The 25,000-nt window shown below is 43.0% G+C and overlaps 1 protein-coding gene across 15 annotated transcripts in view; it reads right to left on the bottom strand.

The window, feature by feature from the left end:
• LOC110502169 (dedicator of cytokinesis protein 9) overlaps positions 1-25,000 on the bottom strand; it is a 173,443-nt gene that overhangs the window by 99,960 nt on the left and 48,483 nt on the right. Inside the window, exon 1 of one of the 15 annotated variants that reach the window (XM_036959373.1) lies at positions 324-552. The exons of the other annotated variants lie outside the window; for them this stretch is intronic. Within the exon in view, the coding sequence (XP_036815268.1) occupies positions 324-431 (108 nt within the window). The 5' untranslated portion in view covers positions 432-552. Of the gene's footprint in view, positions 1-323; positions 553-25,000 lie in introns of those variants that run through there. 15 annotated transcript variants of the gene reach the window in all.

The raw sequence follows: 25,000 nt of genomic DNA, 5'->3' as shown, positions 1-25,000 counted from the left end.
AGAACAAGGCCAGTTCAGAGGTTCCAGACTAGTCATGAAGCTGCTAGCAGAACAAGGCCAGCTTAGAGGTTCCAGACACCTGACATCACAACAGTTATGCTACAACTACACCACAACAAGGAATATTGAGTGCTACAGATATTTGACTGTAAACAATATCCTCAAGCACTGCTGAAATGTGATGAAGTAACACAACCATTTCAGCTACCACTTAAAGTTTCCAACCCAAAACATGTGGTAAAGAAATTCATCCAACTGCTAAAGTAACTTTTAGTGTCTCAGTTGAAACCATTGCTAGGTTATCCCCTCATTCCGTGACTTACCACCACCTGTGGTACTGCCTCCACCTCGGCTCCAGCCAAACTCTTGTACTGCTGGGGAGAGTCAATCACCAGCTCCTTCTTAGGGGCTTTGTTAGCCCTTCCTTGCATTGTCAACAGCTGTGGACACAAATGTCCTCACTAGATCCCAAAGAGCAGCAACAGGTAGCCAGCATGTCCAGGGTAAAGTTAGGGGAGTTCTCCTGAGCCCCTATAGCTCTCTCTCTCTCTCAGACCACTCTTGTGTCTGAATTTCTGAGCCTCCCAGTCCTAGACTCACACCCAGGCTACGGAGAGAGACGGCCCCTCCCACACTCAGCTGCGCTGCCTGCCTGTCTTCCTGAGGGAGTTACAGCCTTCACACACACACACGCACTTACAGACACAGACACACTCACACTCACACTCACACACACACACACACACACACACACACACACACACACACACACACACACACACACACCTCCTCCTCCTACAGTCATCTGACCCCTCAGCTTCCAACCTGGACTGTAATGACACGGACTGGCAACGCCAGACAAAGATGACACCTTCCATTCCACTGGTCTTCTAGTTCAAGGGATTGTCCAGTCCAACAGCTGTAAATAGAGCTGCTTCCCATTTCAGCATGGAGAATAACATAGAGAAGTAAGACTATAATAGAAAGGGAGACTAGAATAGTGCACTTCCATCGACATACATCTAGGAATTTGACAAACATCTAGAGAATTCATATCTGTGATGGAACACACTTACACATCAGCAGACTTAGTTTGAAACTGATTGAAACTCAGTCTGAAACTGATTGAAACTCAGTCTGAAACTGATTGAAACTCAGTCTGAAACTGATTGAAACTCAGTCTGAAACTGATTGAAACTCAGTCTGAAACTGATTGAAACTCAGTCTGAAACTGATTGAAACTCAGTCTGAAACTGATTGAAACTCAGTTTGAAACTGATTGAAACTCAGTCTGAAACTGATTGAAACTCAGTCTGAAACTGATTGAAACTCAGTCTGAAACTGATTGAAACTCAGTTTGAAACTGATTGAAACTCAGTCTGAAACTGATTGAAACTCAGTCTGAAACTGATTGAAACTCAGTCTGAAACTGATTGAAACTCAGTTTGAAACTGATTGAAACTCAGTCTGAAACTGATTGAAACTCAGTCTGAAACTGATTGAAACTCAGTCTGAAACTGATTGAAACTCAGTCTGAAACTGATTGAAACTCAGTCTGAAACTGATTGAAACTCAGTCTGAAACTGATTGAAACTCAGTTTGAAACTGATTGAAACTCAGTCTGAAACTGATTGAAACTCAGTCTGAAACTGATTGAAACTCAGTCTGAAACTGATTGAAACTCAGTCTGAAACGGATTGAAACTCAGTTTGAAACGGATTGAAACTCAGTTTGAAAGTGAAGACGCACACCTTATGAAAATCTCCAGATATACAGTATGATTGCATCTATAGAGTCAACAAGGTCAACAGTTCAATTTGTATCTATCTGTCCACTGTATGTAGCTCTGAGCTGTAGATCTTTATGTGTTCTTTCTGCTTCCTGGTGGTCACGGGGTCTCACCAGGGCCTCAGAGAGAGAGATTAGGCTTGTCTCCTGTCTGCAAAAGCCTCTGGTTGTTAATCATCCATCTACCAGAGGGGCATTTGCAAGTGCAAGTGCTAACCCACCTCCAAGTAGGTTCAACCCTCCAGATTCCTCAATTGGCCACAGCAGGGAGGATGTTACCTTTTCACACTTGTGTCAGAGCTCAACGCAAGGTGGCAGGACCTTGGTGAGGACTACAGTTGTTCCCCTACCACTGCCCCTCTGCCCGAACACTCAAACTCCGCCCCCCTGTCCCCACATTCAACCCCCGTCCCCCTGCAACCCACTGGCCTCTGTACACAGAACCCCCGGCCCCAAGACATAACCCTCGTCTCCCACTAGACCACTCACAAGCTGGAACCCCAGGCCCTGAAATACACAACCTTCCTCCAGCTTCACCCCCCCAGGTTGGCGACACGGAGACTCAGAGAGAAGGGGACTGGGGAACATCACAGTGGAATGAGTTACATGTCTGTCTCTTCCTGAGGGAAAACAGTGGCAGCTCTCTCTAGGTTTCACAGAGCAGCAATGAGTCATCTGAGTTCCTGTCTCTGATAAACAATGTCTGCAATGTGCCTTTGGTGCGAGACTGTCATCACTCGTACGACTAACAAACCGATGAATGACAAGTCTTTATAGGCCAACATTAAGGCTGTACATTGTTCATTATGTTATACAGTATGTATAAGATCTACCCGTTTGCTGATGTAATGCAAGGTCCATCCACCACATATTAGTGACAAAAGTCTTGTTTGGATGTTGACTCTCGTAGCAAACAACTAACTCGCGACCAAGTACAGTAATCAAGCTTCTCCTCCTGCACGCCACAACTCCATGAGGAATGTCACCAGACATGCTTTGAAACACCCACTTGTTTACTGTGTCACGGTCTCAGAGGAATCCAAATTCATTACTGTGCTGTTTATATCGATTGTGACATTTACAAATTAGCATGATGTCAACAATTCTTTAACAGCAATGACACAGTCATTGAGACGAGCACAGCACCCAGGACACAGTCATTGAGACGAGAAGAGCACCCAGGACACAGTCATTGAGACGAGCACAGCACCCGGGACACAGTCATTGAGACGAGCACAGCACCCGGGACACAGTCATTGAGAAGAGCACAGCACCCAGGACACGAATCCATGTTCTATTAGTCCAGCTGAAACAACTAGACATCTGTTCTAATCCCTAACTGGGTAGTTATACAGTATATAACTACCCAGTATATATATATATATATATATACACCTACTCATTCAAGGGTTTTGCTTTATTTTGTACTATTTTCTACATTGTAGAATAATAGTGAAGACATCAAAACTATGCAATAACACATATGGAATCATGTAGTGACAAAAAAAGTGTTAAACAAATCAACATTTATTTTAGATTTGAGATTATTGTACCATGTAGAACCATATAGAACCATGTAGAACCATATAGAACCATGTAGAAACAGGCAACTGTTCCATAGTAAATTATTATTATATTATTATTATACTAGGCTATACTATTCCCTAATAAATTATTGCTACAGTATACCTGGTCTCTGTCATAGCATTATCAAGGTGCAGAGTAAATACAAATATTGCTGTTTTTCAATTTGCATCCATAATGTTTAGCTGTGTCTTGAAGATACTGAATATGATTGATCGTGTGATGATGCACAAATCAGAGAAAGGGACAGAATGTCTGCTTCCGTTATCTTTGTGTTTCATCGTTGCTTCTTCCCTTTACTGCCATCCAGCTTCCTCTGAAGCAGTCGTCATCAAGAAGAACAAGTTGCTTCCTCTGTTTAAATCATCTATATCAGCCCTAGACTTTTATTGAGTTTCATTCTGCGTCATCACTGAATCACCTTGTTATCTATTTTGGTAAATATGAGGGAAATTGGTATTGTAGGGCCTATCACACTGCATCTGGAACTAGAGGACAGTTATCAAATTATGCAATGATAGCAGTCTTTTCATTGTGACTTTTCCTCAGCTCAGTATATCAATGATAAGGTGAGCACATAGTAAAACACCCTCAACTAATCACTCTCTTTAGACTGCTATGTCAGGTCAGTCCATATCTACACCACTGCTATGTCAGGTCAGTCCACATCTACACCACTGCTATGTCAGGTCAGTCCACATCTACACCACTGCTATGTCAGGTCAGCCAACATCTACAGCACTGCTATGTCAGGTCAGTCCACATCTACACCACTGCTAAGTCAGGTCAGTCCACATCTACACCACTGCTATGTCAGGTCAGTCCACATCTACACCACTGCTATGTCAGGTCAGCCAACATCTACAGCACTGCTATGTCAGGTCAGTCCACATCTACACCACTGCTATGTCAGGTCAGTCCACATCTACACCACTGCTATGTCAGGTCAGTCCACATCTACACCACTGTTATGTCAGGTCAGTCCACATCTACACCACTGCTATGTCAGGTCAGTCCACATCTACACCACTGCTATGTCAGGTCAGCCAACATCTACACCACTGCTATGTCAGGTCAGTCCACATCTACACCACTGCTATGTCAGGTCAGTCCACATCTACACCACTTCTATGTCAGGTCAGTCCACATCTACACCACTGCTATGTCAGGTCAGTCCACATCTACACCACTGCTATGTCAGGTCAGTCCACATCTACACCACTTCTATGTCAGCAAGGTTTTTTCTGGATCAAAAGGGGGCTAAGGTGGTGGGTGTGGCAAAGGGTGTGGCAGGGGGTGTGGCAATGGGCACAGTCAGCATGGCAGAATTCTGTAGAACATTTTAGAGGCCCCATCTTGGTGGGGGTTTTTTAAAAGTGAATTTTTTTTTGTAATTTAACGTTAATTTCCTGCAATTCTACACATTGAGTCATTGAGCTGAGAGAACATTTTGGAGTTTTAAATCTAATTTCCAAGGATTCTACATATTCTGCCAAGTAGCTGAGAGAAAATGTTGCAGTTTTAAAGATACTTTCCTGCAATTCTATGCAGGAATGGCTAATGCTATGTTATTTAACATTTAACATTTAACATAACATAATAACTATATCAATATTGTTCAATTAATTGTTTTTAGAATTTTCAATTTTCCGTACTGCTTAGCTTTTATTATGGTGATTGTTAGTTCTCAAAGATTATATTATTAAAAAAAATATATAGGTGAATTTTCCTTTCTACAGCATGCCCATGATATATTCGCCATGGTTGAATATTATGGAAAATAATATAATGTAATGTAACTCTATCAGAAGATGTTAGAGTTCCAAACAGCAGGGCAATGATGTGTACAATGTAGCTGTCAGAGTCAAACAAAGCCCCTGTTGCCAGTGAAGGAGCATAGCTTAGCTATAATGTTCTCCTGTCCCAGTCAGAGTGTCAGAGTGTGAGAGAGATGGCCACGGAAAACGCCTTAATGTTATCAGCATGTCTGGAAACACTCCCTCCTAGGCAACTTCACAATGGCCTGAGACGACACACATACTGTAGGTAGGAAGTAATCCTGACAACAAAAATAAAACAATTCCCGCTTTAGCTAGACAGCTAGGGAGCTAAGTCTGTTGTTGTTTCGCTGTGCTTAGGTCCAGAATGTAAAAAGAGATGTGGGATTTTTATTGATTTTATTTAACCTTTATTTAACTAGGCAAGTCAGTTAAGAACCAATTGTTATTTACAACGACGGCCTACCCAAAAGGCAAAAGGCCTCCTGCGGGGGCTGCCATTCAAAATAAAATGTAGAACAAAACACACATCACGATAAGAGAGACACCACAACACTACATCAAGAGAGACCTAAGACAACAACATAACATGGCAGCAACACATGACAACACAGCATGGTAGAAACACAACATGACAAATACATGGTAGCAACACAACACGACAACAATAAGGTAGCAACACAGCATGGCAGCAGCACAGCATGGTAGCAGCGCAAAACATGGTACAAACATTATTGGGCACAGACAACAGCAGGGCAAGAAGGTAGAGTGAACAATGCATCACGCGAAGCAGCTACAAGTGTCAGTAAGAGTGTCCATGATTGAGTCTTAGAATGAAGAGATGGAGATAAAACTGTCCAGTTTGAGTGTTTGTTGCAGCTCGCTAGCTGCAGCAAACTGAAAAGAGGAAGGGGAGTGGTCTGAGTGTTTGTTGCAGCTCGCTAGCTGCAGCAAACTGAAAAGAGGAAGGGGAGTGGTCTGAGTGTTTGTTGCAGCTCGCTAGCTGCAGCAAACTGAAAAGAGGAAGGGGAGTGGTCTGAGTGTTTGTTGCAGCTCGCTAGCTGTTATTTAGCTGTGCTTAGGGCCAGAATGTAAAGGGACGGGGAGTGATCTGATTGTTAGATTTTTCTCTGTTAAAGGCACATTGTTTTCATATGGATGTTCTGGTGAACAAAATCCAATACAGTTAAATAGTCACTATCTTTTTTAGGCCAACATAAAATCGATACTTGATTCCAAGTATCAATTTGTTTCTACTATAGGTAACTAACAATCAGCCAACAGCATACCACCCTGTATCCCACTGTGGGCTTGCCACTAAGCATGGTCGGTCCTGGTTGGTCCCTGGATGGGAGACCAGATGCTCCTGGAAGTGGTGTTGGAGGGTCAGTAGGAGGCACTCTTTCCTCTGGTCTAAAAATATATATATCCCAATGCCCCAGGGCAGTGATTGGGGACATTTTTTTTATTCAACTTTTTCACTCCGGACGTTTTATCGAAAGCAGAGTCTCACAACTCAATCGCTGGTTGAAAACTGTTTTCTGCCACTCACAAAATATATAATTTGTAGATAATTGTCCCTCTTTCTGGGACTCACCCACAAACAGGACCAAGCCTGGCCTGTTGAGGAGTGATGGACTCCATCCTAGCTGAAGGGGTGCTCTCATCTGATCTACGAACATAGACAGGGCTTCAACTCCCCAAACTCCACAATGAAATAGGGTGCAGGCCAGGCAGCAGGCTGTTAGCCAGCCTGCCAGCTTAGTGAGGTCTGCCACTAGCACAGTCAGTGTAGTTAGCTCAGCTATCCCCATTGAGACCGTGTCTGTGCCTCTAGGTTGGGCAAAACTAAACATGGCGGTGTTCGCCTTAGCAATCTCACTAGAATAAAGATCTCCATTCCTGCAGTTATTCAAAGAGATTGTGATACCTCACATCTCAAAATAGGCCTACTTAATGTTAGATCCCTCACTTCAAAGGCAGTTATAGTCAATGAACTAATCACTGATCATAACCTTGATGTGATTGGCCTGACTGAAACATGGCTTAAGCCTGATTAATTTACTGTGTTAAATGAGGCCTCACCTCCTGGTTACACTTGTGACCATATCCCGCATGCATCCCGCAAAGGTGGAGGTGTTGCTAACATTTACGATAGCAAATTTCAAGTTACAAAACACCCCCCAACGTTTTCGTCTTTTGAGCTTCTAGTCATGAAATCTATGCAGCCTAATCACTTTTTATAGCTACTGTTTACAGGCCTCCTGGGCCATATGCAGCGTTCCTCACTGAGTTCCCTGAATTCCTATCGGACCTTGTAGTCATAGCAGATAATATTAAAATGTTTGGTTGACTTTAATATTCACATGGAAAAGTCCACAGACAGGGCCTCCCGGGTGGCGCAGTGGTTAAGGGCGCTGTACTGCAGCGCCCGCTGTACTGTGCCACCAGAGACTCTGGGTTTGCACCCAGGCTCTGTCGCAACCGGCCGCGACCGGGAGGTCCATGGGGCGATGCACAATTGGCCTAGCGTCGTCCGGGTTAGGGAGGGCTTGGCCTTTAGAGATATCCTTGTCTCATCGCGCACTAGCGACTTTGTGCGCCAACCAAGGTTGCCAGGTGCACGGTGTTTCCTCCGACACATTGGTGCGGCTGGCTTCCGGGTTGGATGCGCGCTGTGTTAAGAAGCAATGCGGCTTGGTTGGGTCGTGTATCGGAGGACGCATGACTTCGTTTCTCCCGAGCCCGCACGGGAGTTGTAGCGATGAGAGAAGATAGTAGCTACTAAACAATTGGATACCTTGAAATTGGGGAGAAAAAGGGGTAAAATTCAAAACAAACAAAAAAATTAAGTCCACAGACCCACTCCAAAAGGCTTTCAGAGCCATCATCAAATCAGTGGGCTTGGTCCAACATGTCTCTAGACCTACTCACTGTCATACTCTGGACATAGTTTTGTCCCATGGAATAAATGTTGTGGATCTTACTGTTTTTCCTCATAATCCTGGACTATCAGACGACCATTTTATTATGTTTGCAATCGCAACAAATAATCTGCTCAGACCCCAATCAAGGAGCATCAAAAGTCGAGCTATAAATTCTCAGACAACCCAAAGACTAGTTGATGCCCTTCCAGACTCCCTCTGCCGACCCAAAAAACAGTTAACCACCTAATTGAGGAACTCAATTTAACCTTGCGCAATACCCTAGATGCAGTTGCACCCTTAAAAACTAAAAACACTTGTCATAAGAAACTAGCTCTCTGGTATACAGAAAATACCCAAGCTCTGAAACAACCTTCCAGAAAATTGGAACGGAAATGGTGCCACACCATACTGGAAGTCTTCCGATGAGCTTGGAAAGACTTACCGTGCAGTATTGAAGAGCCCTTACTGCTGCTCGATCATCCTATTTTTCCAACTTAATTGAGGAAAATAAGAACAATCCTACATTTATTTTTGATACTGTCGCAAAGCTAACTTAATAAAAGCAGCATTCCCCAAGAGAGGATGGCTTTCACTTCAGCAGCAATAAATTCATGAGCTTCTTCGAGGAAAAGATTATGATCATTAGAAAGCAAATTACGGACTCCTCTTTACTGCGTATTCCTCCAAAGCTCAGTTGTCTGAGTCTGCACAACTCTGTCAGAACCTAGGATCAAGAGAGACGCTCAAGTGTTTTAGTACTATATCTCTTGACACAATGATGAAAATAATCATGGCCTCTAAACCTTCAAGCTGCATACTGGACCCTATTCCAACTAAACTACTGAAAGAGCTGCTTCCTGTGCTTGGCCCTCCTATGTTGAACATAATAAACGTCTCTCTATCCACCGGAAGTGTACCAAACTCACTAAAAGTGGCAGTAATAAAGCCTTTCTTGAAAAAGCCAAACCTTGACCCAGAAAATATAAAAAACTATCGGCCTATATCGAATCTTCCATTCCTCTCAATTAAAAAAAAAAAAGCTGTTGCGCAGCAACTCACTGCCTTCCTGAAGACAAACAATGTATACGAAATGCTTCAGTCTGGTTTTAGACCCCATCATAGCACTGAGACTGCACTTGTGAATGTGGTAAATTACCTTTTAATGGCATCAGACCGAGGCTCTGCATCTGTCCTCGTGCTCCTTGACCTTAGTGCTGCTTTTGATACCATCGATCACCACATTCTTTTGGAGAGATTGGAAACCCAAATTGGTCTACACGGACAAGTTCTGGCCTGGTTTAGATCTTATCTGATGGAAAGATATCAGTTTGTCTCTGTGAATGGTTTGTCCTCTGACAAATCAACTGTAATTTCCGGTGTTCCTCAAGGTTCCGTTTTAGGACCACTATTGTTTTCACTATATACAGTGCCTTGCGAAAGTATTCGGCCCCCTTGAACTTTGCGACCTTTTGCCACATTTCAGGCTTCAAACATAAAGATATAAAACTGTATTTTTTTGTGAAGAATCAACAACAAGTGGGACACAATCATGAAGTGGAACGACATTTATTGTATATTTCAAACTTTTTTAACAAATCAAAAACTGAAAAATTGGGCGTGCAAAATTATTCAGCCCCTTTACTTTCAGTGCAGCAAACTCTCTCCAGAAGTTCAGTGAGGATCTCTGAATGATCCAATGTTGACCTAAATGACTAATGATGATAAATACAATCCACCTGTGTGTAATCAAGTCTCCGTATAAATGCACCTGCACTGTGATAGTCTCAGAGGTCCGTTAAAAGCGCAGAGAGCATCATGAAGAACAAGGAACACACCAGGCAGGTCCGAGATACTGTTGTGAAGAAGTTTAAAGCCGGATTTGGATACAAAAATATTTCCCAAGCTTTAAACATCCCAAGGAGCACTGTGCAAGCGATAATATTGAAATGGAAGGAGTATCAGACCACTGCAAATTTACCAAGACCTGGCCGTCCCTCTAAACTTTCAGCTCATACAAGGAGAAGACTGATCAGAGATGCAGCCAAGAGGCCCATGATCACTCTGGATGAACTGCAGAGATCTACAGCTGAGGTGGGAGACTCTGTCTATAGGACAACAATCAGTCGTATATTGCACAAATCTGGCCTTTATGGAAGAGTGGCAAGAAGAAAGCCATTTCTTAAAGATATCCATAAAAAGTGTTGTTTAAAGTTTGCCACAAGCCACCTGGGAGACACACCAAACATGTGGAAGAAGGTGCTCTGGTCAGATGAAACCAAAATTGAACTTTTTGGCAACAATGCAAAACGTTATGTTTGGCGTAAAAGCAACACAGCTGAACACACCATCCCCACTGTCAAACATGGTGGTGGCAGCATCATGGTTTGGGCCTGCTTTTCTTCAGCAGGGACAGGGAAGATGGTTAAAATTGATGGGAAGATGGATGGAGCCAAATACAGGACCATTCTGGAAGAAAACCTGATGGAGTCTGCAAAAGACCTGAGACTGGGACGGAGATTTGTCTTCCAACAAGACAATGATCCAAAACATAAAGCAAAATCTACAATGGAATGGTTAAAAAATAAACATATCCAGGTGTTAGAATGGCCAAGTCAAAGTCCAGACCTGAATCCAATCGAGAATCTGTGGAAAGAACTGAAAACTGCTGTCCACAAATGCTCTCCATCCAACCTCACTGAGCTCGAGCTGTTTTGCAAGGAGGAATGGGAAAAAATGTCAGTCTCTCGATGTGCAAAACTGATAGAGACATACCCCAAGCGACTTACAGCTGTAATCGCAGCAAAAGGTGGCGCTACAAAGTATTTACTTAAGGGGGCTGAATAATTTTGCACGCCCAATCTTTCAGTTTTTGATTTGTTAAAAAAGTTTGAAATATCCAATAAATGTCGTTCCACTTCATGATTGTGTCCCACTTGTTGTTGATTCTTCACAAAAAAATACAGTTTTATATCTTTATGTTTGAAGCCTGAAATGTGGCAAAAGGTCGCAAAGTTCAAGGGGGCCGAATACTTTCGCAAGGCACTGTATATACCCCTTGGGGATGTCATTCGAAAACTTAATGTTAACTTTCACAACTATGCGGATGACACACAGCTGTACATTTCAATGAAACATGGTGAAGCCCCAAAATTGCCCTCGCTAGAAGCCTGTGTTTCAGACATAAGGAAGTGGATGGCTGCAACCTTTCTACTTTTAAACTCGGACAAAACAGAGATGCTTGTCCAAGAAACAAAGAGATCTTCTGTTGAAAACGTTAACCTCCAATCAGATTGTCAGATCTACATGATGTAACCGCTACTTCTCAGAGGTGTGACAATGGGGAATTCTGAATTCCTAAGACAACACATAGCAAATTGTTGCATACAGTTGATAAGTTGATACGGCACCTAAGTATATTGCTAATGTCGTATTGTGAGGTCCATTGCAATTCCTAGATCAAGAGAACACCCAGTCCATGTGTATAACACTGGTAGCTGTCAGAGTTTCCACTGGTAGAACAAGATGACAGAGATGAGGTAAAGAGAGGAGAGAGACTGCAGGCTTATAAGGAAATTAGGCTTGGATAATATCATATTATAGTCTTAGCAGAGGTGAAAGAAGATCTCATTTCTTCCCAGTTTAGGACCTCCTATGTATGCACAGGCTGTTTATGTGGCTAATCATATAATTACATGTAGAATCCCTATTCATTTCAATAGGATCTCTTATATTATTTATTTGACCTTTAACTAGGCACGTCAGTAGAACTACCCATCCCGGATCCGGGAGAATTGTCACCAACTGCACTAATTAGCATAACGCAACGGACAAAAAAATCTTACTAGCAAATATTCATATTCATGAAATCACAAGTGAAATATAGTGAAACACAGCTTAGCCTTTTGTTAATCACTCTGTCATCTCAGATTTTGAAATTATGCTTTACAGCCAAAGCAAGACAAGCATTTGTGTAAGTTTATCGATAGCCTAGCATAGCATTATGTCCAGCTAGCAGCAGGAAGCTTGGTCATGAAAATCAGAAAAGCAATCAAATTAAGTCGTTTACCTTTGATGAGCTTCGGATGTTTTCACTCACGAGACTCCCAGTTAGACAGCAAATGTTCATTAGGTTCCATAAAGATTATTTTTATAACCGAAATACCTCCTTTTGTTGTTTACGTTTTGTTGAGAAATCTACCGGAAATTGCAGTCACGACAACGCCGACAAATTAGATCCATAATGTTGACAGAAACATGGCAAACGTTTTTTATAATTAATCCTTAAGGTGTTTTTCAAATATCTATTTGATAATATATCAACCAGGACAATTGGCTTTTCAATAGGAGCGAGAGGAACAATGGCCGCCTTTGTCTATTACGCACAAATCACTCTGAGAGCCACCACCTGACCACTGACGCAATGTTGTCGTTCACGCTCATTTTTCAAAATAAAAGCCTACAACCACTATGTCTAGTGGTTGTAGACACATTAGGGAAGCCATAGAAAAAGGAATTGGGTTGATATCCCTTTTAATGCTCAATAGGGATGCATAGGAACGCAGAGGTTTCAAAATAAGAGTCACTTCCTGATTGGATTTTTCTCAGGCTTTCGCCTGCAATATCAGTTCTGTTATACTCACAGACAATATTTTTACAGTTTTGGAAACGTTAGAGTGTTTTCTATCCTAAGCTGTCATTTATATGCATATTCTAGCATCTGGTCCTGAGAAATAGCCCGTTTACTTTGGGAACATTATTTTTCCAAAAATGAAAATAGTGCCCCCTAGTTTCAAGAGGCTTCCAAATTCTTATTTTCAATCACGGCTTAGGAACAGTGGGTTAACTGACTTGTTCAGGGGCAGAATGACAGATTTTTACCTTGTCAGCTCGGGGATTCAATCTTGCAACCTTTCGGTTACTAGTCCAATGCTCTAACCACTAAGCTATCTCTGTGGGTTTAGTCGTAAAGATTTGACATTTAACTTATAAAATTGATGACCTTGTATTGTGTCATGATGTGTTTATCTGATTGTCAAAAGATCACTTCACCTCCTTTACTAGGCATCCCGTGCACGCTCACCCTCTCGCAGCCTGTTTCAGTGGTGAATGGAGAGAGACATCTTTTACACAAAACACCAACAAGTGTAATGACATTTGGCCATCGTCATTAGGCCTGAATTTATGCGTCCATTGCGTGTCTCGGCGTCGGACAGTCATCTCTGCCTTGGCAAAATGTCTGTGTTTTCGTGGAACCACATCGTATTTCTGAGTGTTGGCTATACCACCCGTTTTCAAGTCCATTTTCACATTTGTCATGCCTCTGACATGATGTAATGAGAAATAGTGGCGTAATAGCCTACAGTTTTCTTGACATTATATTTGAATTACTGTGATGTTTTACCAGTACGGAGTACCCCCGCTATTTATTTTGCCGAGACGCCGTACCGGACCACCTTAGTAGTTTTAAACAGAGGGGACATTGGAAATAAACAGGTCGTATACCTGGTCCTAATGATATTAAGACTATACTAGATTAAAGTCAACGAGGTCACCATCTAAAGGAGGAGAACAACAGATACATTTGGCTCGGTGATTCAATTTATCCAGGAGTAATTCCCAGTGATGCTGAGCAGAATTTTGGACAACCAATCGCAGTGTTCCAATGGATAGCAACTGTTGTCCAGTCTGACAAGCTCACTTTTAAATCACATTAAAGGGCTATGGCAAAAACAAATACTTTTCTAAATGCTCAGGAGGTTGGTGGCACCTTATTCAGGGAGGACGGGCTTGTGGTAATGTCTGGAGTGAAATTAATGAATTATGGTATCAAATATATCAAACACGTGGTTTCCATGGTTTCCAGGTGTTTGATGCCATACCATTCACTCAGTTCCAGCTATTATTATGAGCTGTCCTCCCCTCAGCAGCCTGTGATTCCTGAAATGCAGAGCTTGTTGGAGTATTTTCCGAATCCGAAATGATACTTTTTTTTTACATTGTTTGCTATCTCAGCTGGTTAGCTAGCTCTCAGTCTCATTGATCACCAAATGTTGTTTACTAAAAATGTATGTTAGCTAGCTCTCAGTCTCATTGATCACCAAATATTGTTTACTAAAAATGTATGTTAGCTAGCTCTCAGTCGCATTGATCACCAAATGTTGTTTACTAAAAATGTATGTTAGCTAGCTAGCAATGAAGTTAGTTATGAATACAACTCCTATCTGCTGTCAACATCAAAAGTGGTTAAAGCTGACTGCATGCTGACAGTGAATTCAAAGCTATTCAGTGGCTGGCTAGCCTTATATACTACAAACATCATTTGACCAGGTTACCATGAAGCAATTGTAATGACCGACTACCACAACATACCCAAGAATTTCCTGATTAGCAAGGGACGGTCTGTTTAATTTCATTGTGTATTAGAATTACAGTTTGAGATCATTATGAGGGGATTGTGTGGTTGAATGGTGAATTGGCTTCCCAGGAAAAGGTTGCAACAGTAACCAAGGGGGGTGGGGCTTAGCGAAGGGTCAGTTGAGTCATTGGGCATGTATTAAAGACAATTTATGGTCAGTCCGGCATCTGGATTGGCTGTACAGCCTTTACTGCAGAAGTCAGGGCATTCATTCATCCTTCTTGTGCTTCGTGGAGCGGAGCTGTTGTCAAGGAAGTTGTCAAGGAAGTGAGTTTGTGTTTATACAGGACGTATCGCCCCCACTTACCGTTAACCAATCATGTCAATACAGAGCTATACGGCAAAACCAATTGTTAGCCTTCAAGCTCCGCAACACACCACCTGGACCAACTTGACATCCCTTCTCTCTCCCTGAAACGTTCAACGTGACATCCCTTCTCTCTCCCTCTCGCTCCCTGAAACACTCCCCTCTCCCTCCCACCCCCTGAAACATTCAACTTGACATCCCTTCTCTCTCCCTCCCACCCCCTGAAATGTTCAACTTGACGTCACTTCTCTCTCTCCCTGAAACGTTCAACTTGACGTCACTTCTCTCTCCCCCTGAAACATTCAACTTGACATCACTTCTCTCTCTCCCTGAAACGTTCAACTTGACGTCACTTCTCTCTCCCCCTGAAACGTTCAACTTGACGTCAGGTCTCTCTTGCTCCCTGAAACATTCAACTTGACATCACTTCTCTCTCCCCCTGAAACGTTCAACTTGACGTCACTTCTCTCTCCCCCTGAAACATTCAACTTGACGTCACTTCTCTCTCCCCCTGAAACGTTCAACTTGACGTCAGGTCTCTCTTGCTCCCTGAAACATTCAACTTGACATCATCTCTCACCCGCTGAAACTAGAGATCAACCGATTATGATTTTTCAACGCCGATAGCGATATCAATTATTGGAGGACCAAAAAAGCCGTTACCAATAAATCGGACGATTTGAATTTTTAAAATTTGTAATAATGACAATTACAACAATACTGAATGAACACTTATTTTAACTTAATATAATACATCAATAAAATCAATTTAGCCTCAAATAAATAATGAAACATGTTCAATTTGGTTTAAATAATGCAAAAACAAAGTGTTGGGGAAGAAAGTAAAAGTGCAATATGTGCCATGTAAAAAAAGATAACGTTTAAGTTCCTTGCTCAGAACATGAGAACATATGAAAGCTGGTGGTTCCTTTTAACATGAGTCTTCAATATTTCCAGCTAAGAAATTTTAGGTTGTAGTTATTATAGGAATTATAGGACTATTTCTCTCTATACCATTTGTATTTCATATACCTTTGACTATTGGATGTTCTTATAGGCACTTTAGTATTGCCAGTGTAACAGTATAGCTTCCGTCCCTCTCCTCGCCCCTACCTGGGCTTGAACCAGGAACACATCGACAACAGCCACCCTCAAAGCATCATTACCCATCGCTCCACAAAAGTGGCAGGCCTTGCAGAGCAAGGGGAACAACTACTCCAAGTCTCAGAGCCAGTGGCGTCACCGATTGAAGCGCTATTAGCGTGCACCCCGCTAACTAGCTAGCCATTTCACATCGGTTACACCAGCCTAATCTCAGAAGTTGATAGGCTTGAAGTCATAAATAGCTCAATGCTTGAAGCATTGTGAAGAGCTGCGGTCAAACGCACGAAAGTGCTGTTTGAATGAATGCTTACGAGCCTGCTGCTGCCTACCATCGCTCAGTCAGAATGCTCTATCAAATATCAAATCATAGACTTAATTATAACAAAATAACACTCAGAAATACGAGCCTTTGGTCATTGATATGATCGAATCCGCAAACTATCATTTCGAAAACAAAACGTTTATTCTTTCAGTGAAATACGGAACCGTTCCATATTTTATCTAATGGGTGGCATCCATAAGTCTAAATATTGCTGTTACATTGCACATCCTTCAATATTATGTCATAATTATGTACAATTTTGGCAAACTAATTACGGTCTTTGTTAGGAATAAATGGTCTTCACACAGTTCGCAACGAGCCAGGCGGCCCAAACTGCACGGAACGCAAGAGAAGTGACACAATTTCCCTAATTATAAGAAATTCATGTTAGCAGGCAATATTAACTAAATATGCAGGTTTAAAAATATATACTTGTGTATTGATTTTAAAGAAAGGCATTGATGTTTATGGTTAGGTTTGGTGCAACGACAGTGCTAATTCATCACCCGTTTGGCGAAGTAGGCTGTGATTCAATGAGAAATTAACAGGCACCGCATTGATTATATGCAACGCAAGACACACTAGATAAACTAGTAATATCAACCATATTGTTAACCATATGTTAACTAGTGATTATGTTAATATTGATTGTTTTTCATAAGATACAGTGCCTTGCGAAAGTATTCGGCCTCCTTGAACTTTGCGACCTTTTGCCACATTTCAGGCTTCAAACATAAAGATATAAAACTGTATTTTTTTTGTGAAGAATCAACAACAAGTGGGACACAATCATGAAGTGGAACGACATTTATTGGATATTTCAAACTTTTTAACAAATCAAAAACTGAAAAATTGGGCGTGCAAAATTATTCAGCCCCCTTAAGTTAATACTTTGTAGCGCCACCTTTTGCTGCGATTACAGCTGTAAGTCGCTTGGGGTATGTCTCTATCAGTTTTGCACATCAAGAGACTGAATTTTTTTCCCATTCCTCCTTGCAAAACAGCTCGAGCTCAGTGAGGTTGGATGGAGAGCATTTGTGAACAGCAGTTTTCAGTTCTTTCCACAGATTCTCGATTGGATTCAGGTCTGGACTTTGACTTGGCCATTCTAACACCTGGATATGTTTATTTTTGAACCATTCCATTGTAGATTTTGCTTTATGTTTTGGATCATTGTCTTGTTGGAAGACAAATCTCCGTCCCAGTCTCAGGTCTTTTGCAGACTCCATCAGGTTTTCTTCCAGAATGGTCCTGTATTTGGCTCCATCCATCTTCCCATCAATTTTAACCATCTTCCCTGTCCCTGCTGAAGAAAAGCAGGCCCAAACCATGATGCTGCCACCACCATGTTTGACAGTGGGGATGGTGTGTTCAGTGTGATGAGCTGTGTTGCTTTTACGCCAAACATAACGTTTTGCATTGTTGCCAAAAAGTTCAATTTTGGTTTCATCTGACCAGAGCACCTTCTTCCACATGTTTGGTGTGTCTCCCAGGTGGCTTGTGGCAAACTTGAAACAACACTTTTTATGGATATCTTTAAGAAATGGCTTTCTTCTTGCCACTCTTCCATAAAGGCCAGATTTGTGCAATATACGACTGATTGTTGTCCTATGGACAGAGTCTCCCACCTCAGCTGTAGATCTCTGCAGTTCATCCAGAGTGATCATGGGCCTCTTGGCTGCATCTCTGATCAGTCTTCTCCTTGTATGAGCTGAAAGTTTAGAAGGACGGCCAGGTTTTGGTAGATTTGCAGTGGTCTGATACTTGCTTGCACAGTGCTCCTTGGGATGTTTAAAGCTTGGGAAATCTTTTTGTATCCAAATCCAGCTTTAAACTTCTTCACAACAGTATCTCGGACCTGCCTGGTGTGTTCCTTGTTCTTCATGATGCTCTCTGCGCTTTTAACAGACCTCTGAGTCTATCACAGTGCAGGTGCATTTATACGGAGACTTGATTACACACAGGTGGATTGTATTTATCATCATTAGTCATTTAGGTCAACATTGGATCATTCAGAGATCCTCACTGAACTTCTGGAGAGTTTGCTGCACTGAAAGTAAAGGGGCTGAATAATTTTGCACGCCCAATTTTTCAGTTTTTGATTTGTTAAAAAAGTTTGAAATATCCAATAAATGTCGTTCCACTTCATGATTGTGTCCCACTTGTTGTTGATTCTTCACAAAAAAATACAGTTTTATATCTTTATGTTTGAAGCCTGAAATGTGGCAAAAGGTCGCAAAGTTCAAGGGGGCCGAATACTTTCGCAAGGCACTGTAAGTTTAATGCTAGCTAGCAACTTACGTTGGCTTCTTGCTGCCGTCGCGTAACAGGTAGTCAGCCTGCCATGCAGGCTCCTCGTGGAGTGCAATGTAAGGCAGGTGGTTAGAGTGTTGGACTAGTAACCGGAAGGTTGCAAAAAACGAATCCACAAGCTGACAAGGAAAAAACTGTCGTTCTGCCCCTGAACAAGGCAGTTAACCCACTGTTCCTAGGCGGTCATTGAAAATAAGAATGTGTTCTTAACTGACTTGCCTAGTTAAATAAAGGTGTCCAAAAATACCGTTTTCCGATTGTTATGAAAACTTGAAATCGGCCCTAATTAATCGACCATTCTGATTAAACGGTCGACCTCTACCTGAAACATTCAACTTGACATCACTTCTCCTTCGCCCATTAAAACAGACAACTTGACCTCTCTCTCTCTCTCTCTCTCTCTCTCTCGCTCTCTCTCTCTCGCCCCCTGAAACAGACAACCTGACCTCACTTCTCTCTCTCTCTCTCTCTCGCCCCCTGAAACAGACAACTTGACCTCACTTCTCCCTCTCTCTCTCGCCCCCTGAAACAGACAACTTGACCTCACTTCTCCCTCTCTCTCTCTCGCCCCCTGAAACAGACAACTTGACCTCACTTCTCTCTCTCTCGCTCCCTGAAACAGACAACTTGACATCACTTCTCTCTCTCTCGCGCTCCCTGAAACAGTCAACTTGACGTCACTTCTCTCTCTCTCTCGCCCCCTGAAACAGACAACTTGACATCACTTCTCTCTCTCTCTCGCCCCCTGAAACAGACAACTTGACCTCACTTCTCTCTCTCTCGCCCCCTGAAACAGACAACTTGACATCACTTCTCTCTCTCTCGCGCTCCCTGAAACAGTCAACTTGACGTCACTTCTCTCTCTCTCTCTCTCGCTCCCTGAAACAGACAACTTGACATCACTTCTCTCTCTCTCTCGCCCCCTGAAACAGTCAACTTGACCTCACTTCTCTCTCCCTCTCGCCCCCTGAAACAAACATTCCATTGATAACACCAGCAGGCACATTTGCTTTTGTGTCATAAACCTCTAGGAGTTTTAGAGGAGGAAGGAAGCTGTGCTCTTGTCAACAGTGTGGTAAGAACATAGTCACACTGTACAACAGCTTAGCAGGAGTGACATAAAGACAAAGGATTAAATACTTGAAGAGCAGAAGCCTAAGAACCTCTTTTCACTGCACTACTTTGACAACACAAACTAATACACACAGTCAGTCAGGAAAGCTAAAGCCAACTTCTTCAGGCAGAAGTTTGCATCCTGTAGCTCCAACTCCAAAAAGTTCTGGGACACTGTGAAGTCCATGGAGAACAAGAGCACCTCCTCCCAGCTGCCCACTGCACTGAGACTAGGTAACATGGTCACCACCGATAAATCCATGATTATCGAAAACTTCAACAAGCATTTCTCAACGGCTGGCCATGCCTTCCGCCTGGCTACTCCATCCTCGGACAACAGCTCCCCCACCCCCGCAGCTACTCGCCCAAGCCTCTCCAGGTTCTCCTTTACCCAAATCCAGATAGCAGATGTCCTGAAAGAGCTGCAAAACCTGGACCCGTACAAATCAGCTGGGCTGGACAATCTGGACCCTCTATTCCTGAAACTATCCGCCGCCATTGTCGCAACCCCTATTACCAGCCTGTTCAACCTCTCTTTCATATCGTCTGAGATCCCCAAGGATTGGAAAGCTGCCGCAGTCATCCCCCTCTTCAAAGGGGGCGACACCCTGGACCCAAACTGTTACAGACCTATATCCATCCTGCCCTGCCTATCTAAGGTCTTCGAAAGCCAAGTCAACAAACAGGTCACTGACCATCTTGAATCCCACCGTACCTTCTCCGCTGTGCAATCTGGTTTCCGAGCCGGTCACGGGTGTACCTCAGCCACGCTCAAGGTACTAAACGATATCATAACCGCCATCGATAAAAGACAGTACTGTGCAGCCGTCTTCATAGACCTTGCCAAGGCTTTCGACTCTGTCAATCACCGTATTCTTATCGGCAGACTCAGTAGCCTCGGTTTTTCGGATGACTGCCTTGCCTGGTTCACCAATTACTTTGCAGACAGAGTTCAGTGTGTCAAATCGGAGGGCATGCTGTCCGGTCCTCTGGCAGTCTCTATGGGGGTGCCACAGGGTTCAATTCTCGGGCCGACTCTTTTCTCTGTATATATCAATGATGTTTCTCATGCTGCGGGCGATTCCCTGATCCACCTCTACGCAGACGACACCATTCTATATACTTCCGGCCCGTCCTTGGACACTGTGCTATCTAACCTCCAAACGAGCTTCAATGCCATACAGCACTCCTTCCGTGGCCTCCAACTGCTCTTAAACGCTAGTAAAACCAAATGCATGCTTTTCAACCGTTCGCTGCCTGCACCCGCACGCCTGACCAGCATCACCACCCTGGATGGTTCCGACCTTGAATATGTGGACATCTATAAGTACCTAGGTGTCTGGCTAGACTCTAAACTCTCCTTCCAGACCCATATCAAACATCTCCAATCGAAAATCAAATCAAGAGTCGGCTTTCTATTCCGCAACAAAGCCTCCTTCACTCACGCCGCCAAACTTACCCTAGTAAAACTGACTATCCTACCGATCCTCGACTTCGGCGACGTCATCTACAAAATTGCTTCCAACACTCTACTCAGCAAACTGGATGCAGTTTATCACAGTGCCATCCGTTTTGTCACTAAAGCACCTTATACCACCCACCACTGCGACTTGTATGCTCTAGTCGGCTGGCCCTCGCTACATATTCGTCGCCAGACCCACTGGCTCCAGGTCATCTACAAGTCCATGCTAGGTAAAGCTCCGCCTTATCTCAGTTCACTGGTTACGATGGCAACACCCATCCGTAGCACGCGCTCCAGCAGGTGTATCTCACTGATCATCCCTAAAGCCAACACCTCATTTGGCCGCCTTTCGTTCCAGTTCTCTGCTGCCTGTGACTGGAACGAATTGCAAAAATCGCTGAAGTTGGAGACTTTTATCTCCCTCACCAACTTCAAACATCTGCTATCTGAGCAGCTAACCGATCGCTGCAGCTGTACATAGTCTATTGGTAAATAGCCCACCCATTTTCACCTACCTCATCCCCATACTGTTTTTATTTATTTATTTTTATTTTTCTGCTCTTTTGCACACCAATATCTCTACCTGTACATAACCATCTGATCATTTATCACTCCAGTGTTAATCTGCATAATTGTAATTATTTGCCTACCTCATGCCTTTTGCACACAATGTATATATAGACTCCCCTTTTTTTCTACTGTGTTATTGACTTGTTAATTGTTTACTCCATGTGTAACTCTGTGTTGTCTGTTCACACTGCTATGCCTTATCTTGGCCAGGTCGCAGTTGCAAATGAGAACTTGTTCTCAACTAGCCTACCTGGTTAAATAAAGGTGAAATAAAATAAAATAAAAAAGGTCCAGGAGAGATAGTGTAAAGAGACGGACATAAACTCAGCAAAAAAAGAAACGTCCTCTCACTGTCAACTGCGTTTCTTTTTCAGCAAATTTAACATATGTAAATATTTGTATGAACATAAAAAGAATCAACAACTGAGACATTAACTGAACAAGTTCCACAGACATGTGACTGACAGAAATTGAATAATGTGTCCCTGAACAAAGGGGGGGTCAAATTCAAAAGTAACGGTCAGTATCTGGTGTGGCCAGCAGCTGCATTAAGTACTGCAGTGAATATCCTCCTCATGGACTGCACCAGATTTGCCAGTTCTTGCTGTGAGATGTTACCCCACTCTTCCACCAAGGCACCTGCAAGTTCCCGGACATTTCTGGGGGGAATGGCCCTTGCCCTCACCCTCCGATCCAACAGGTCTCAGACGTGCTCAATGGGATTGAGTTCTGGGCTCTTCGCTGGCTATGGCAGAACACTGACATTCCTGTCTTGCAGGAAATCATGCACAGAACGAGCAGTATGGCTGGTGGCATTGTCATACTGGAGGGTCATGTCAGGATGAGCCTGCAGGAAGTGTACCACATGAGGGAGGAGGATGTCTTCCCTGTAACGCACAGCGTTAAGATTGCCTGCAATGACAACAAGCTCAGTCCGATGATGCTGTAATACACCGCCCCAGACCATGACGGACCCTCCACCTCCAAATCGATCCTGCTCCAGAGTACAGGCCTCGGTGTAACGCTCATTCTTTCAACGATAAATGCAAATCCGACCATCACCCAGGGTGAGACAAAACAGTGACTCATCAGTGAAGAGCACTTTTTGGCAGTCATGTCTGGTCCAGCGACGGTGGGTTTGTGCCCATAGGCGATGTTGTTGCCGGTGATGTCTATTGAGGACGTGCCTTACAACAGGCCTACAAGCACTCAGTCCAGCCCCTCTCAGCCTATTGTGGACAGTCTGAGCACTGATGGAGGGATTGTGCGTTCCTGGTGTAACTCGGGCAGTTGTTGTTGCCATCCTGTACCTGTCCCGCAGGTGTGATGTTCGGATGTTCCGATCCTGTGCAGGTGTTATTACACGTGGTCTGCCAATGCAAGAACGATCAGCTGTCCGTCCTGTCTCCCTGTAGCGCTGTCTTCGGCATCTCAGAGTACGGCCATTGCAATATATTGCCCTGGCCACATCTGCAGTCCTCATGCCTCCTTGCAGCATGCCTAAGGCACGTTCACGCAGATGAGCAGAGACCCTGGGCATCTATCTTTTCATGTTTTTCAGAGTCAGTAGAAAGACCTCTTTAGTGTCCTAAGTTTTCATAACTGTGACCTTAATTGCCTACAGTCTGTAAGCTGTTAGTGTCTTAAAACCTGTTGCGACTCTAGGGGCAGTATGGAAAAAAAACGTTCCCGTTTTAAACGGGATATTTTGTCAGGACAAGATGCTAGAATATGCATATAATTGACAGCTTTGGATAGAAAACACTCTAACGTTTCCAAAACTGTAAAGATATTGTCTGTGAGTATAACAGAACTGATGTTGCAGGCGAAAACCTGAGAAAAATCCAATCCGGAAGTGCTCCATATTTTGAAAGCTTTGTGTTCCAATGAGTCCCTATTGAGCTGTGTATGTGCTATCAACCAGCTTACGCTTTCTACGTATTCCCAAAGGTGTCTACAGCATTGTGACGTAGTTTTACGCATTTATTTTAAACACTGTTTCCCAAGCATGGGAAACAGTGTTTAAAACCCTTAACAATGAAGAATTGTGAACTTGTTTGGATTTTTACGAATTGTCTTTGAAAGACAGGGTCCTGAAAAAGGGCTGTTTCTTTTTTTTGTTGCTGAGTTTAGATGAACATTTCTCTTTAAGATACATCTCCCACATTGCCTCTGATACCACATACCCCCCTTTGAGTGGTAACAGTGTAAAGACAAGGATTCAGCCACAATAATTACCTTAATACCAGAAGACAGCATTGTTGCTCTGTTAGGCAAATTGAAAATCACAGGCTTGTAAAATATCCACACATTTGTGAATCATTGCATAAAGTGTGCAACACTATGTGCAATATGGTTTCGATGCTCCTGTAAAGTTTGAATTGCTTTTCTTATTTAGTTTGTTTATTTACTATGGTATTTACGGTATGACAATAGCTGCATGCCCTGATTTCAGAGGCCATATCACCGTGAATGCTGTATGACCACTGCAGATGTCAGATTGACCATGCAGAGCCTTTTACTGTATGAGCCTGGACTGAATATCTTCCTCCTCCTGCCACCCCTATTTGAGTCTCTCTCTCTCTGTGTGTGTGTGTGTGTGTGTGTGTGTGTGTGTGTGTGTGTGTGTGTGTGTGCCTTCAATCTGTTCACATCACAGTTAACCTGACTGTCACATTCAGCAGGAGGAACGGGCCATCAGCATCCATCAGACATAGTTAGGACGCAACCCAAATGGCATCCGATTCTCTACATGGACCAGGGCTCAGTTAAAAAATAACTGCACTATATAGGGAATAGGGTGCAATTTGGGATGCATCCTTAGAGAGAAAACAAGACAAAGGTCAGGACAGACAAGCTGGTACCGGGTAGAACAGAAGACGCCCCCGACTGCAGCCAGCCAGCAGCTGGAAGGGTTGATTGATTTCTAGCAGACACAGAACCCACTGTCTCACTGTACAGGGTTTAACCCATTGAGCGGAGCACAGAGGGGAGATTCACCACACCTCCGCTTATATTTCACACAGCATCAAGTAAAATACAGTCCTCTAGGCTTACTTCTGAAATGCAGTATGTCAGTTAAAGGAGGAAATGGATGCATTTATCAAAAAACGAATATGATGCTCATATTAAGTACATAAAAGCGATCTAGTGACTTTGGGCTAATATACAGTGCCTTGCTAATATACAGTATTCACCCCCATTGGCGTTTTTCCTATTTTGTTGCATTACAACATTTAAATAGATTTTTATTTGGATTTCATGTAATGAACATACACAAAATAGTCCAAATTGGTGAAGTGAAATGAAAAAACAAA

Source organism: Oncorhynchus mykiss, chromosome 22 (assembly GCF_013265735.2).
Source record: "Oncorhynchus mykiss isolate Arlee chromosome 22, USDA_OmykA_1.1, whole genome shotgun sequence".
NCBI lineage: Eukaryota > Metazoa > Chordata > Actinopteri > Salmoniformes > Salmonidae > Oncorhynchus > Oncorhynchus mykiss.
Note: the sequence above shows the minus strand (reverse complement) of the source record. Positions and strands in the feature narration are given on the sequence as shown.